Raw genomic sequence first — 15,229 nt, forward strand, 5'->3', positions numbered from 1 at the left:
AAGTCAATTTGTACAAGTACCTGACACACCTGCCAATTTTCATCGTCCTAGTATGTCAAGATGCTCCCAAACTTGCCGAAGCACGAGAAATCTCTCCGACTCCCCAAAGAGAAGTCCTCGGTAGTAGATCGGATCCGTTCCAGTTATGTCAATCACGTATCTAGAACTTGTGCTTATTTTCGAACTCGCCAAAGCACTAAAAATCCCTCTAACTCCCCCAAAGAGATCGGATCCGGCCCAGTTATGTCAATAACGTATTTAGAACCTGTGCTTATTCTTCCCATCAAGTTTCGTCCCGATCTCTCCACTGTAAGAATTTTAAAAATTTACATTTCCCCCTCCATCCCCCAATGTCTCCGGATCCGATTCGAATTTAAAATGGAGAATCTGAGACATGGGATCTTTCTATATATCAAGTTTCATTGATATCCGATCACTCATTTGTAAGACAAATATACCTCAATTTTCACGATTCTCCATCATCCTAGCTTATCTGGAATTGCCCGGACTAGCGAAACTATGACGACGGACGGACAGAAATTACGATCGCTATATGACACTTGGCCGACGGGTAAATGCCATAAAAAGTGATTTACATGCACGAGCTAAACTGGAATATAGTCAATTACCAAATATCATATTAACTGGAATCCATGCCATTACAAACACACAAATAAACTTAAACCTTTTTGTAGAGTGCATAGCATTTAGATGAGTTTGACGGTTCTAGGGGTTTACCCCCATGGAAAATACCCCCATCCCCGAACAGAAAATAGGGTTTTCCAAATTTGATAATTTTACCTGAGCTGTGTATTTTTTTTTTTTTTTAGTTTCATTGAGAAGTGCTATGGAAAGGGAAAAAGAGGAATTTACGCACCACAAGTATCTTAAAAACCTGGAAAAGAAACCCACTGATCCGTTTTTGTTGAAAAGACTTCCAAATGAATTTCTCCAATTTTTGGCTGTAGCTGGCGCCAAATTAAAAATAAAAAAAGAAGAAAAAATTGTCGGCCAAAAATCATTAAAATTAAGCTAAAAACATATGGCACTGAAAAGTTTATGAAGGTTTATATTTTCTTTGAAAGCATAGTTGGCTTTCAGAACCACCACATTCTTATTGTTTAAGTTTTTACGGACGAAACCATTGTCAAATTTTACGAGTTAGTTTTTCTTATCTTCCAAGTGTAAAACTACCACAAATCATCATTGATAAATAAACGAAACCTAAAATGAACAGAAATTTCAATAGATAGCCTATTCAAATTCTAAACGAGCAAACATTAAAAGGAGTAGAGCTGACAAACCCCACGTCTTCTCGACACAAGAACGTAATTTGGACTTTACTAAAAAAAAAAAAAAAAAAAAAAAAAACCGTGGGTATTCAGTTTAAAATACACATTCTGGTATTTGTTACTTAATGTCTTAATACTTCCTATTAAAGCCAAAAACTTTTTGGCTTTAATAAAATTTTCGCTCGTTTTATTTTGTACTCGGTTATTTATTGTAATTTCAGTTTGTTTGGGTTTAATTTACTCATTGATGGTGATATGTGGTAGTTTTAAGCTTGGAAAATTATTTGAATTTTTTTTGGCTCATTTTTGGCTTTTTGGATCTCGTTACTTTTCTTTGACCAACTTATTTTCTGGAAAAAGTATTTCAAATTAATTTCTGTTCGTTTTTTATTGATATATTCTTTTTCATGGAAAAATTTACATCTTTTTGGTTTTCTTCTTAAAGACTCCATCATTTTCTATTTTTCTATATACCTCGCAGGGGGGGGGGGGGTATTTTTCACGGGGGGGATTTCCGGGGGGATAAACGCCGGCCACCAAATTTGACAGGGTAGTAAAGCTACACTCCTATGCATCAACTTTACTGGCTTCCGTACTTTCACAGGCTGATTCTTCAAGAGTTTAATCTTGAGACTAAAAATATTATTTTTAACCGTAGCTAAAAAGGAAGAAAAGTCTTGCCTACCTCCTGCAGCTTCTTTTCAATAAAACGGAAACATCAGATTTCCAAACAACATGTTTACAACGTTACTAGTTAGTACAATTAAATGTTAGACGTAAAACTATTTTATTCATCATTTCCTAGCAGAAAGTTTAGCGAAATTCATAATTTATTATGATGGCAAAATCATATTCAGCGTTGTGTTGCAGCTACAACTCAGTTATCAGAACATCAGTTTATGAATATACAAATGTGGTAATATCTATCTTCTATACATCTAACTGCATTTCAAAAGATTTATTTTTGCTTTAAGTAAACAACTGTTTTAGAATGAAAGCATTACCTTCAATAAATAGGCATAAGTCAGTGGCACCATTTGGGGAGGGCAGGAGGGGGCCATGGCCCACCCCTGATTTCTGGAGGGGCCCAATTTCAACCACGTAATTCTTTGTTTATTTGTCCTTGCTCTACTTTTTTCTCTTACTTTACCGTATTTCCACTGTGAATTATTACTAAATAGCAAATTCAAGATACTCGATGATTATTGCATTTCAAAAAAGTATCCTGTTTTTGCTGTTCTTCCTAATTAATTTATGGTCATCCTTTTATCAGGGGTTTGTAAAGTCCTTTCTGGGCTCGGAGACATTTGATTGTCTCCAGTAATTAATGAATCCCTTCAGTCGGCACATTTATGTGTAGGCCAACATATGAAAAAGAGGGGTATCCAGACCAGGGTGTCATTCCAGTTTTGTATTTAATTTCTCGTTACCCTTCATCAAACAAAGAACCGTGAAACAGTGTTGCGTTGTGTTCAAGTGCAAATCGGATTATCAAACAGTTCGTGGTAACGAACTGTAGTAAGGAGCGACCCGGCTCAATAGTAATCAAAACTCTAAAAAATTGAATTTTGATATCAATAGCTACATCAAAGAATCGTATTTTAATGCTGATTTTAAATACATAAGTTTCACCAAGTTTAGTCTTACCCATCAAAAGTTACGAGCCTGAGAAAATTTGCCTTATTTAGGAAAATAGGGGGAAACACCCCCTAGAAGTCGTAGGATCTTAACGAAAATGACACCATCAGATTCAGCGTATCAGAGAACCCTACTGTAGAAGTTTCAAGCGCCTATCTACAAAAATGTGGAATTTTGTATTTTTTGCCAGAAGACAAATCACGGGTGCGTGTTTATTTGTTTGTTTGTTTTTTTTTTGTTTTTTTTTTTCCCAGGGGTCATCGTATCGACAAAGTGGTCCTAGAATGTCGCAAGAGGGCTCATTCAAACGGAAATGAAAAGTTCTAGTGCATTTTTTAAGTGACCAAAAAAATTGGAGGGCATCTAGGCCCCCTCCCACGCTCATTTTTTCCCAAAGTCAACGGATAAAAATTTTGAGATAGCCATTTTGTTCAGCATAGTCGAAAACCAAAATAACTATGTCTTTGGGGATGACTTACTCCCCCACAATCCCTGGGGGAGGGGCTGCAAGTTACAAACTTTGACCAGTGTTTACATATAGTAATGGTTATTGGGAAGTGTACAGACGTTTTCAGGGGGATTTTATTTTGTTTGGGGGTGGGACTGAGGAGAGGGGGCTATGTTGGAGGATCTTTCCTTGGAGGAATCTGTCATGGGGGAAGAAAAATTCAATGACAAGGGCGCAGGATTCTCTAGCATTACTATAAGAAAACAATGAAAAATAAACATGAAAACGTTTTTTCAAATGAAAGGAAGAAGTAGCATTGAAACTTAAAACGAACAGAGATTATTACGCATATGAGGGGTTCTAAAAATACTTTAGCATAAAGAGCGAGGTATTTAGGAGGAGAAAATACCTTGCTCTTTATGCTAAAGTATTTTTAGTAATTTCAACTATTTATTCTACGGCCTTTCTGATTCAGGGGTCATTCTTAAAGAATTGGGACAAAACTTACGATTTAGTGTAAAGAGCGAGGTATTAACGAGGGTACAAACCCCCTCGTATACATAATAAAAATATAAGGGTATGAAAGTTTGTTACGTAAGTTAATTCTTAAGTTACGTATATTTTTTACTAATAAAAACGTTCGTTAAAAATTAAAAGTTCTAGTTGCCTTTTTAAGTAACCGAAAAATTGGAGGGCAACTAGGCCTCCTTCTCCACCCCTTATTTCTCAAAATCGTCTGATCAAAACTAAGAGAAAGCCATTTAGCCAAAAAAAGAATTAATATACAAATTTCATTTTAATAATTTATGTGCGGAGAGCCAAAACCAAACATGCATTAGTTCAAAAAACGTTCAGAAATTAAATATAAAAAAACTAATTTTTTTAGCTGAAAGTAAGGAGCGACATTAAAACTTAAAACGAACAGAAATTACTCCGCATATGAAATGAGTTGTCCCCTCCGCAATCCCTCGCTCTTTACGCTAAAGTTTGACTCTTTGCCACAATTCTATTTTTTAAAACAATTAAAAGCTTTAGCGTAAAGAGCGAGGGATTGCGGAGGGGACAACTCATTTCATATACGGAGTAATTTCTGTTCGTTTTAAGGTTTAATGTCGCTCCTTACTTTCAGCTAAAAAAATAGTTTTTTTTTTATTTAATTGAAACATGAGTTCATCCGGTGCGAGGAAAATGCGTGATGCTGAGTATTTTTGTGTCCTACACGGCAAGCCTAAAGAGATGGCCATTAATGTCGGAGCTGATCTATCGGAAACAAGTGCTCTCTCTTCAGCCATACCTGCTAAATCAAAATAAGTTCAGAAGATATCTGGAAGATTACTTGACGACAACAATAATTGGAAAGCACAACATTGACTCCAAAAGCACAACAACGGAAGACAAAATGCACAGAGAGCTCTATGAGGTTATGGACAGAGTGTTAAATGAGTCTGAAGAGCGTTTTTCTATCTATATGTATATGTTTTTCTATCGTATATGAAGAGATTTTATGGACTCGGATTTGATTCTTGTGATAGCAACATACTTCAATCAGGCGGGAATCAATACTGTGCAGCTGAAGTGTCAAGCTTTAATAGCTCATGCATTTTTTTTTTTTTTTGCAACTTCCACAGAAACCGGCAAACGCTTTAGATGTCTTCGGAAGCCTTGGAGGATTGAAAAAAGCTTATTCTGAGCTTCTTAAGGTCGTCAGGGTAGTCCTCAAGCTCCCGCTCACAACGTGCTCAAATGAACGTTTTCTCTCTGTGTTGACGTTTGTGAAGGACTAACTCCAGACAACGATGGAAAACGAGCGTCTTTCGAATTTGCAGCTTATATTCTCTGAGAAAGCTGCAGTGAAGGAGCTTGATTTTGAGAGGCTTGTCGACGACTTCTCAAAAATGAAGCAAAGGAAATATCCATTGCTGAAGAAACTGTACGTAAGTTTCTGATTTATACAGTAAATGCCCCTTTTTTGGTACTGTTTTTGGTCCCTAAATAAGCTACAAACACCAAAGGTATTACATTACCTAAAGGCATCTTCAATATTCAAAAAATTTTTAAAGCTGGATGGGGGCGCAGAATCGATGTTTACCCCCCTCCCCCCAAGGTTTTCTGAAATGGCGCCACTGGCATAAGTACAATACATTTGTATACATAGGAGGAAAATACCAAGACAATATAATAGTCTATTCCTTAAATTTTTGCCGCTTGGCCAGTGTTGCCACCCCTAGTTATTTATCACTATTTCTAGTGATTTTTCACATTGCCTAATGAAAAAAACCCATTAAATCAGCACATAAATCAGTAGGCTGTTGAAGAAAATCTTTAAATTAAAGTAGTGATTCTTTTTTCACCGGCTGGCAACCCTGTGCTGGGCTCCACTAGTTGATGAAAAACCTTAATATGTCTGAAGAAAAAACTAAATTTCATTTGAAATTTCCTTGTTGTAGCAAACAGAATAACAAAGCTATTGCGGATATGTAGGAGATACAATTTTTTTTTAAGTTTACGATACTGAAAAATGCTTCGTTGTATGGTTTTAATCACAATATCCGACAAAGCTATGAAATAAAATGACTCTTTCTACATAAAGGTTTTATTTTTCAAAGGAAATGTCGCCTCATATATGCTTAATCATCACAGCGAAGACAAGAGGAGAAAGTAATCTATTACTTTTGCCATTTCGTATTAAAAGCATTAGTTGTCTTTTAGTACGTTCAACCTGAAAAGCGTTATCATATTCGCACCCGTTATCACCTAAAAAGTGGCAACCCCCTATTTGCACTTTCAAGTCGATCAGGAGAGCGAAAAACCTTCAATAACTGAAAATAAGCACAGGATACAAGCTTTTTCCACAACCGATAAAATTTGGCCCATTACTGCAAATCTTGGCCGAACAGATGATTTTTTACCCTTAGTAAATACACATACCAAAGACGAAAAATAAGCATTGATTCAAATTCAAAATACTCCTAAATTGCATAAGCAACATGACCAGATATGCGATACCTGACTATCAAGCTTGATTCCGTCAAAGCAGATTCGCCATAAATCAAATATTTGTCATCAAATAAATCATAGAGCAGTACCAAAAATTTGGCAAAAAACTATACTAACTTTTCATGGACTTCAAGCAAACCTTTGACCTGATCTGGCGAGGTGGTCTCTGGCATACCTTGGCTAACTCAGCTATTCGCTATAATATTATTAACATTATAAGGAATAGGAAAGAATGCGACAAGGCAACAAGCATGGTTCAGACTAGTGAAGGATTTGGTGAAGAATTTTCCATCCCTACAGGAGTCCTCCAAGGATGACTCCTCTCAATCACCAAGTTTTGTCTATTCCGGAATGCTATGCTAACACTTATCCCTAATGATACCTTTTCGACATGCTTGCAAAAAGCAACTAGTTCCTTAGGAATGAAGATACCACGAAAATCCAAAGTAAAGAGAGTAGTTTAGCCCTAAGAGACAGGCCCACTTCACAGCAATATTATTATCCAGGGTGACAGAAATCAAATAAGTCAATCGGTTTGTTTACCTAGAGGGCGGGCTGACTAATACAAAAAACCTCTCAAAAGATATCTAACGGCCACTTGACTCTTGCCTCTGCATTTTTCAAGTATCTACATTCAATTTGTAAAAATAAACAACTACCAATAACTTTGAAGATAAGACATTACCGTACTTTAGTATTTCGGTTGCGACGCTGGCAGTGGAGGCAGGGTGGTCCCCCCTAGTGATTTATCACTATATCTAGTGATTTTTCATATTGCCAAAAGGGAAAAAAACACTAAATCAGCACATAAATCAGGAGATTATCGAAGGAAATCCCTAAATTTACCAAATAATCACAAAATCTAGTGATTCATTTTTAAGTAAATAAGCAAGTAAATAAGGAGTTGGATAAATGGATATCCAACAATAATAAATGGAGGAGTTGGGTGCACCATTTCACACGACTTGAAAAAGTGTATGCTTATAGCTTCTTAGCCCTACTTTCTGAGACTGTCACAGCAAGCGACAACTACAAAATCATATCGGTGAGTGATTTCGATGCTCATCACGCTTTATATTCTCACTATTAGTCATTACTCAATACATACCTCATCATAAGTAAGATCTTTTCCTAGAAAATTTGAGATCTTTTGAACAACTGTCTCAGGATCTTTCTTCATTTCTTCAAAATGAACAACCAGAAGATTAGGATTATCTCTATTGTTCCAGTACTCTAAAACATGAGGGAAATACGGCGTGTAGACAACTGCAAGAGACAGAAAACACATATATAGGGATAAAGGAGTATCCAAAGACATGCAATAATTTTTTTTCCTATTTAGTGAAATTTTTTCAGAATTTTTTCTATTTTGTGTGAAGTAACTGGAACCGTAAGCTATACGATTTTCCATATATTTTTAGATTTGTGTGAAACTAGCATTTTACTAAAAGCACAAAATCGAAGCAGAAAACAGGATTAAGACCGAAAAAGACCTTAAGTAGCCAGCAGAATTTAAAAAATCAAGCAAGCTTAGTTTCCAGTAAAACACTAGTTTTACAGAGTTCTACGAATATACGAAGCGTCGCGATTCAGTTTATTTGAACCAGTTTATCTTGCGTATAAAATGAAGCAACTATTTGTATTCGTTATAATTTTCAACTAGCTTTTTCCTTTCCATCAGGTAAATGAGCCATCTCCCAAGACTACGGCCACTGGTTCGGCATGAACACCCCAAGAAGAAGAAAAAAACTTACACAAACTTAAAAACTGTTACATCCTTTGAATAGCCTGCATTCATATAGCGCGTTTCAATTGGTCATAGTGCACTATCCCCTTCAACTTTCCCCGAAGATTTCACCGTAATACCCTTAGCTTCAGTAGTACTAGTAGTGGTCATCGTAGCAGTAGCTGTAGTCGAAATAGTCGTAGTAGCAGTTGTAGTGGTAGCTCTAGTAGCAGTAGTACTGTTCCTAGCAGTAGTAGTATGCAAATTTGCATTTTGTCTAGTTCAAAATCCTCCTTAACATGCCCTGAGAGTTTTAACATAATACCCTATACCATTCCTTGAATATTGCAGGTGCGCCATTTTTAAAAAACTTGCATTCACAGAGCGTGCTTTGATTTAGTTCCGAATACCCATAAAAATTTTCTGAAATTTTCAACTTGCTACCCTTAGCATTAGTAATAGTAGTCAAAGCAACATTAGCAGTAGCAGCAGTAGTAATAGTTGCAGTATGCACAGAATGCCTTTTAGTTAGTTCAACCTCAATCTCAGCGCGCCCTAAATTTTCAACTTAATATTCTAAGCTGTTTCTGAGAAACTGCTCATACATCCTTTTGGCAACCTGAATGCACACAGTGTGTTTTGACCTAATTCAACATCCCCCTAAATATTACCTGAAAGTTTCACCTTATTGCCTTTAGCCTCAGTAGAAGTAGTAGTCATAACATTCGTAATAGTGGCAATAGTGGTAACATGTATATATAGTGCCTTTTGGTTAGTTCAACATTCCCCTTAATATGCCCTTAAAGCTCCAACTTAATACTCCAAGCTGTTCCTAAAATATTGCTTTTATGCTCTTTTGAAAACCTGCATCCATATAATTTATTTTTATTTAGTTGATTTTGATTTAGTTCAACATCCCCCTAAAAATTCTCTGAAAGCTTCTTCCTCATACCCTTGGCTTCAGTAGTAGCAATAATTGTAGCAGTAGCAGTAATATTAGCAACAGAATGAACAAAAACACCTTTCTTTTCAACATCCCCCTCAACACACGCTGAAAATTTAACTTATTTCCATAAACTGTTCCTGGGCCATTGCTGATAGGTCCTCTTGACAACCAGCATGCTCACAGTGTGTCTGATCTAGTTCAACACTGTCTAAACATTTCTTGAAATTTTCATCTTAATACCCTTAGCTTTGGTAGCAATATTAGTGGTAGAAGTAGTACTAATAGTAGCAGTAGCAGCAATAGCATGCATATATTTTCCTTTTGCTTAGTCCAAAATCCCGTACAAGAAGCCCTGTAAGTTTCAACTCCCTACTCCGAGTTATTCCTAAGATATTGCTGATATGCCTTTTTGACAACATGGCTGCACACAGTGTTATGATTCAGTTCAACTTCCCCATCAATATTCTCCGTTCTACCCTTAGCCTTAGTTGTACCAGTAGCAAAAGTATTAATTGCAGGACTATAACTACTACTAGTAGTAGTATTAACAGCAGTAGCTATACTACTAGTATCATTAGTAGTATGTTGCCTTCTGGTCAATTGAACGTCCCCCTCATCAAGCATTGAAAGCTTTAATTTAATGCTATAAGCCGTTGGTATGATATTCCCGATATGTCCCTTTGATAACCTGTTTGTCCATAGTGTGTTTTAATTTAGATCAACTTCCCCTCAATATTTCCTAAAATTTTCATCTTAACCCTTTGATGCCTGAATTATGAAAAAAGAATGGGAAAAATATTTCGGCCGTTTCCAGGCTTCGTTATGACCTATTCCACGACAGAAATGGCAAGAAAAAAAATGTATTGATAAAGATGATGAAATAAAAAATGGTTCCCACAGGAACCATCCGGCAATCATGGCACAAAAACACTCTGATCGGCTACATAGTGTGGTAAGTCAGAAAACAATTCCTGTTGGGTGTGAAACACAAGGACACTTCACATTTTACGCATTTCACTTTGGAATGAGCTTGTACACATACTCTGCATCTCTGTTTGCTCTCTATCCAAGCCGGGAAGTGCCCCTGTCCATCGAGTCTTGTCGAATCTGTGGGGCGACAAGTATAATTTCTTTTTTTCTGAGAGTTGGTATCTGCGTCACAGAGAGGTCTACCTCTCTTTGGTGTTGCCAAAGATGCACCAGATAGAAGAGCACGTGCCACATCTGTCTTGAACTGTAGCAGGTTCATTGGTTTCTGCTCAGCAGCAAGACACCTGCGGTATAAGAGCCAGCCATTCACAATGGAGAGGTCAAACAAGAAGAAGAAGATCCTCATGTACCATTTGCTCCGTGACTTGAAGTCGATCCTGTAAAGCTCCAGCAACATGTCGGCAAGATCTACACCACCCATAAAGCGGTTGTACTCCTTCACACAATATGATCGCTTGACATCGGCATACTCTTTTCGTTTACCATCCCACCGCCTACACGTATCTTCTGGGTCTAGGGCGGCATAGGTCGAAATCAAGTGGACTGGCTTATTGTCATACCACTTCACCACAATGGCATTCGACTGCGTTTCCACTCGCCAGTCGTAAGAGCCTCTTCCTCGGGCTTTCAATTTGCTGTTGGATTCCAAAGCACAGCCTTTCAACCTGTTTGCCCTCACTGTGGCCAGTGTAAGTATGCCCTGATCACTTAGTGTTTGTGCCAAGTCTAACGAGGAGAACCAATTGTCAAAGAATAGCTTGTAATTTTTGTGCTTGGGTATTCCTCTTGCAAGCCGCAGGACAAAATCAGCTCCAACTCCCAGGTCACTGACATCAACCGACCCCTTACCCGTATACATTTCAAAGTCGTAAACGAAACCAGTCTCCCCAGCCCTTGAGATGAACTTATAACCCCACTTATGCGGTTTCCTTGGGATTGTACTGCTTCAACGAAATCCTCTGTTTTGTCGGCACAATTTGCTCGTCTACTGCCTGGTGTTCTTCTGGGGGTATCTTCATAAAGTTATCTCTGATCATCTCTATCAGAGGACGAACTTTGTGGATCTTGTCGTGCCCAGGGTCTCCTCGTGGTTTCTGGGTAAGATTGTCGTTGAAATGAAGATACTTTTTGATCTGCTCGAATCTGTCACGCGACATGGCATCAGCTATTACAGGGTAGCGCGTTTCGTTTGACCAGTAACTGCGGTATGACGGCATTTTCACTATTCCTGTGAATGCAAGGATCCCTAAGAAGCATTCCACCTCGGCAGATGAAACTCCAAATTCTTTGGCATCTTTTTGAAGAGCGTAAATTTTCGTTTGGTCACGTGTATGGTTGACCACGCCTTGGTCAAAAAACCGCCTGACAAATTCCAGGGGTTTCTTGCCACTCATTTCTTGGTCGACGACAAGATGATCCTTCCATGCAGCATCTGGCTGGACGAAATCCACTTTTCTCCAAGCAAGGTCCCGTCGTTTGCTTGGTTTCGAAGCAGCAGTGCCTGAGCTCGTGGCATTTTGTCTGGCGATCTCGACGTCCTCATGGTCATCCTCACTGTTGTGGTCGTCAGCTTCAATTTGACCGCTTTCTATTTCTTCTTCAATCTCTTCTTCCTGCGGGTTATTATCAGGATCAGGAAGGAGAAAACTAGGATCAGATGGGTCCTCATCTTCATCAGACAGATCTTCGAGGTCGGAGTTGTCTTCCGGGCAAAGAACAAAATTCAGAGCATGTGCTAATGACATGGGGCGTGTTCGAAGTCTTCGCTGGACAGCCGAATACTCATCTTCCACAGTTTTTGATGTACTCGGAGAAGGCTGGTCCATTTCTGCACTGTAAAAAATATATTTTTTAACGTGACGTCGCACGAGGACACATGGGGTTGGGCCGGACACGGCGATTGGGGGTTGGTTCGGACATTTTTTTTTATCTGTCCGAACCAACCCCGTCTCTAAAAGGTTGGTATTTAGGGTAGAAAATACACGGATGAATGCTTGAAAATAAGTATTTCTACTAAGCAAGTACAGCAGTTCGCATTAGGAATATATTTTAGTGGTATACTAAGCGGTCTTTGAGTAAAATCTCAGCTCGTACCAACTCCGGTGAATGGTGTGTCATTTTAAAGCTTTTTTGTCATTTTATATAGCTGAAGTACTGTTTTTTACTTTTTATACTTTTATGCATATTTAAAAAAAAAAGTCGAAATCTAATGGTTTAGCATGGTGTCCGAACCAATACTGGGGCCGTCCGATCCAACCCGGTGGGTAGGGGTTGTTTCGGACATTTCAAAAAAATGAAAAAACATAAAAATCTTTTTTTCCTTTTTGTAGAAAAATCTGAAAAAAATCTCGAAGGTAGTCCTAACGAATACGCATTTTATGGTGAAGTCAGAACTGGAGAAAAGTCAATGGCTTAGAAGATATGCCGTTTCAAAAAATCGCGTCCGGGTCAACCCCGGTCTCCCCTACATTGTTATTGACGACGGCAACTCCACCAGTTCTTGTCTAGATGGCTCTTCCGAGCGATAAAATTCGGAGCTATGCATGCCGGATGGTTCCTTGAAGCCACAGAACATGGTCGAGACATGGTCGAGCTCTCAAAATTTGATTCCAATGGTGTAAAGCAACTGTTTTCATGATATCTAGGCATCTCACACTGTATACGGCTTACCGTCTCATCTGGTCTCGCTACCGCCGGATGGTTCCCAGAGGAACCACGACGTTGGGGGTCGTTTCTATCCTCTGGTTTTCCAGCTATAGGAGTGTATGATAGCTCATCTGAACAAACAAAACGTCCTCTTTCTAAAACTTTTGGAATGAAAACTCTAGCACAATAAACAATAAAGTTATTCACAAAAAAGTATTCTCACCTTTCAGGAAAAACAAGCAAGGCTAGAGGGCACAGGTTCAAACTTCATTACCTCACACAAGGGTGACAGATTACGGACTAAGAAAAATACAAACCTGTCTAGGTAGATCAGATTGAGACAATGGCAAACGGATTGACGTTAATAGGTCAAACGGTCAGGATTAAAATAAATTAAAAAGTTCATGGTTCCTGAGGGAACCTTCAGGCATCAAAGGGTTAATGTTCTTAGCCTTAGTATTAGTAGCAATGGAAGTAGTAGTAGGAGTAGCAGTAACAGCAATAGCAGTAATGGTTATGGTATTAGTAGAAGCATGCACATTTTGTCTCTCAGTCAACTGACCTTCCTATAAAACATTCCCCGAAAGTTTCAACTTAATGCCCTAAGCCATTCCTGAAAACGCCTTTTTGACAACCTGCATTCACGTAGTGTGTTCTGATTTAGTTCAACTTTCCCCTCAATATTCTCTTAAATATTCACCTCCATACCCTTAGCCTTAGTAGTACGTACATATTGCGTTTTGGTCATTTAAATATCCCCCTCATCATACCCTTGAAGTTTCAGCTTCATACGGTAAGCCGTTCTTAAGATATTGCTAATACGCCCTTTAGAAAATCTGTATGTACAGAATAAGTTTTCATTTAGTTCAAATTTCCCCACAAAATTTCCTCAAATTTGTACTTCAATATCCTCAGCCTTAGTAGTAGTAGCTCCAAAAGCAGCAGCAGTAGTAGTGGTAGCAGTAGGAGTAGTAGTAATAGTAGCAGTAGCAGCAGCAGTAGTAGTAGCAGCACATAAATATTGCCTTTTTGGTCAATTTATCCTCCCCCATCATCCCACCTCTTTCCCAATTAAAAATACTATATATAAAAAATGGGGAAACTCGAGAATTTACAGCCCTTGCCATGAAGGCTCTGGTAAGGGGGAAGAGTGGTTGATATCCCTAGAGATATATTCTCTTGACTTTTATGCTATGCTGAACAAAATCGTTATCTCGAAATTCTGATAGGATGTGTTTGGGGTATTAATGGGAGCGGGAGGAAGGATGGTTGTCCTCCAATCACTTTTGATTATTAAAAAAGGCACTAGAACTATCAATTTCCATTGGAATGAGCTCCTCCCGAAGTTTTTACGAAGCGCTGCCTATGATTAGAGAAAATTGTCTGATTTTGACGTTTCTGTTTGAATATACATTTGACGTTGGAATATTGTATGATGTTTGTCAACAAAATGTGAACAACTTTAACCGGGATTAAAGATCCAGTATCGCATTGCATGTAACAGTGCATTGCCATACCAAGCATTGATTGTTTTATTCTACTTTGTTTTTTAATTTGTATTACTGACTGAAAACAAGTTTTTGTTTCTTTCGTAAAATAAAACTATATATATGACATATTTCCTTTCTTTGGTAACAACAACTCATTTAAACATCGATGTGACGCATTGTACTTTTGCGGTGACAAGACCTTTGCAGTATTAAAGACCTAAATACTTAAAGAAACCTTTGCATTTCAAATGGTCCTTTTTCAATTTATCAAAATCAATAGTTCGTAGCAACAAACTGTAACCAAGCACGGATACAAGGGAGTGGCGATGGGGGCGATCCCCCCAACTAATTTTATAAGAATCCTTCCTAAATTATACTATTGAGTACTATATACGAGAAATAAGGCACTGAAATAGCTTAGAGTTGTGATGAAGACACCGGCTTGTCATCTATTATAAGGGTCAAGGTTGTATCTTTCTTTATGCCGAATGACTTTGCATCCTACTGTAAAGAGATTTAAGAATCATGTGTCAACTAATACCAGGTGGGAGTCGGATATTTCGCTCCTCAATTTCTTCTGCCAAGTCTATATCAATAGTTAAGTGAGTATATTTCACATCTCCCTTGGCATGAGAACTGGTTATCCTTATTTTTTCTCACATGTAGAACCCGTTGCGTAAAGCCAACTATCTTTTCAGCTGTACCTCAATGAGGTAAGTCCTCTGAGCAGTAATATTATTTGGAAGATGCATTTCCTGCTGCTAGGGCTAGGAATACTAGCACCATTCATCACCCCCTTTGCCCATTTGTCCCTTTTTTTCTTGACGTCATATTCTGAACTTGATTAAGTTCTCTTCTAGTCTCATATAGAAAAATTTTTGACGAAAAATTAAACTGGCTCAAGAGCTTGGTGTCCACTGCATCAAAATGGACTCTTTATCTTCTGGAAATCTTTTGCCGCGGCTGCTTTTCACCTTGATTGGGATAAGTTTTGCTGCATCAGGGAAGCTTGTCTTCTTCGCCAGCCAACTGTACCTTTGCCAAAAGTGCCGGTAA

General features: G+C 38.2%; 1 protein-coding gene across 2 annotated transcripts in view; it reads right to left on the reverse strand.

Moving 5' to 3' along the window:
• The window catches only part of LOC136031949 (sulfotransferase 1E1-like), a 50,016-nt gene that overhangs the window by 11,974 nt on the left and 22,813 nt on the right, over positions 1-15,229 (reverse strand). For both annotated transcript variants that reach the window (XM_065711954.1, XM_065711955.1), the window contains exon 6: positions 7,484-7,641. In XM_065711954.1, coding sequence (XP_065568026.1) covers positions 7,484-7,641 — 158 coding nt within the window. The remainder of the gene's footprint in view (positions 1-7,483; positions 7,642-15,229) is intronic.

This window comes from Artemia franciscana, chromosome 10 (genome assembly GCF_032884065.1).
Source record: "Artemia franciscana chromosome 10, ASM3288406v1, whole genome shotgun sequence".
Classification (NCBI taxonomy): Eukaryota; Metazoa; Arthropoda; class Branchiopoda; order Anostraca; family Artemiidae; genus Artemia; species Artemia franciscana.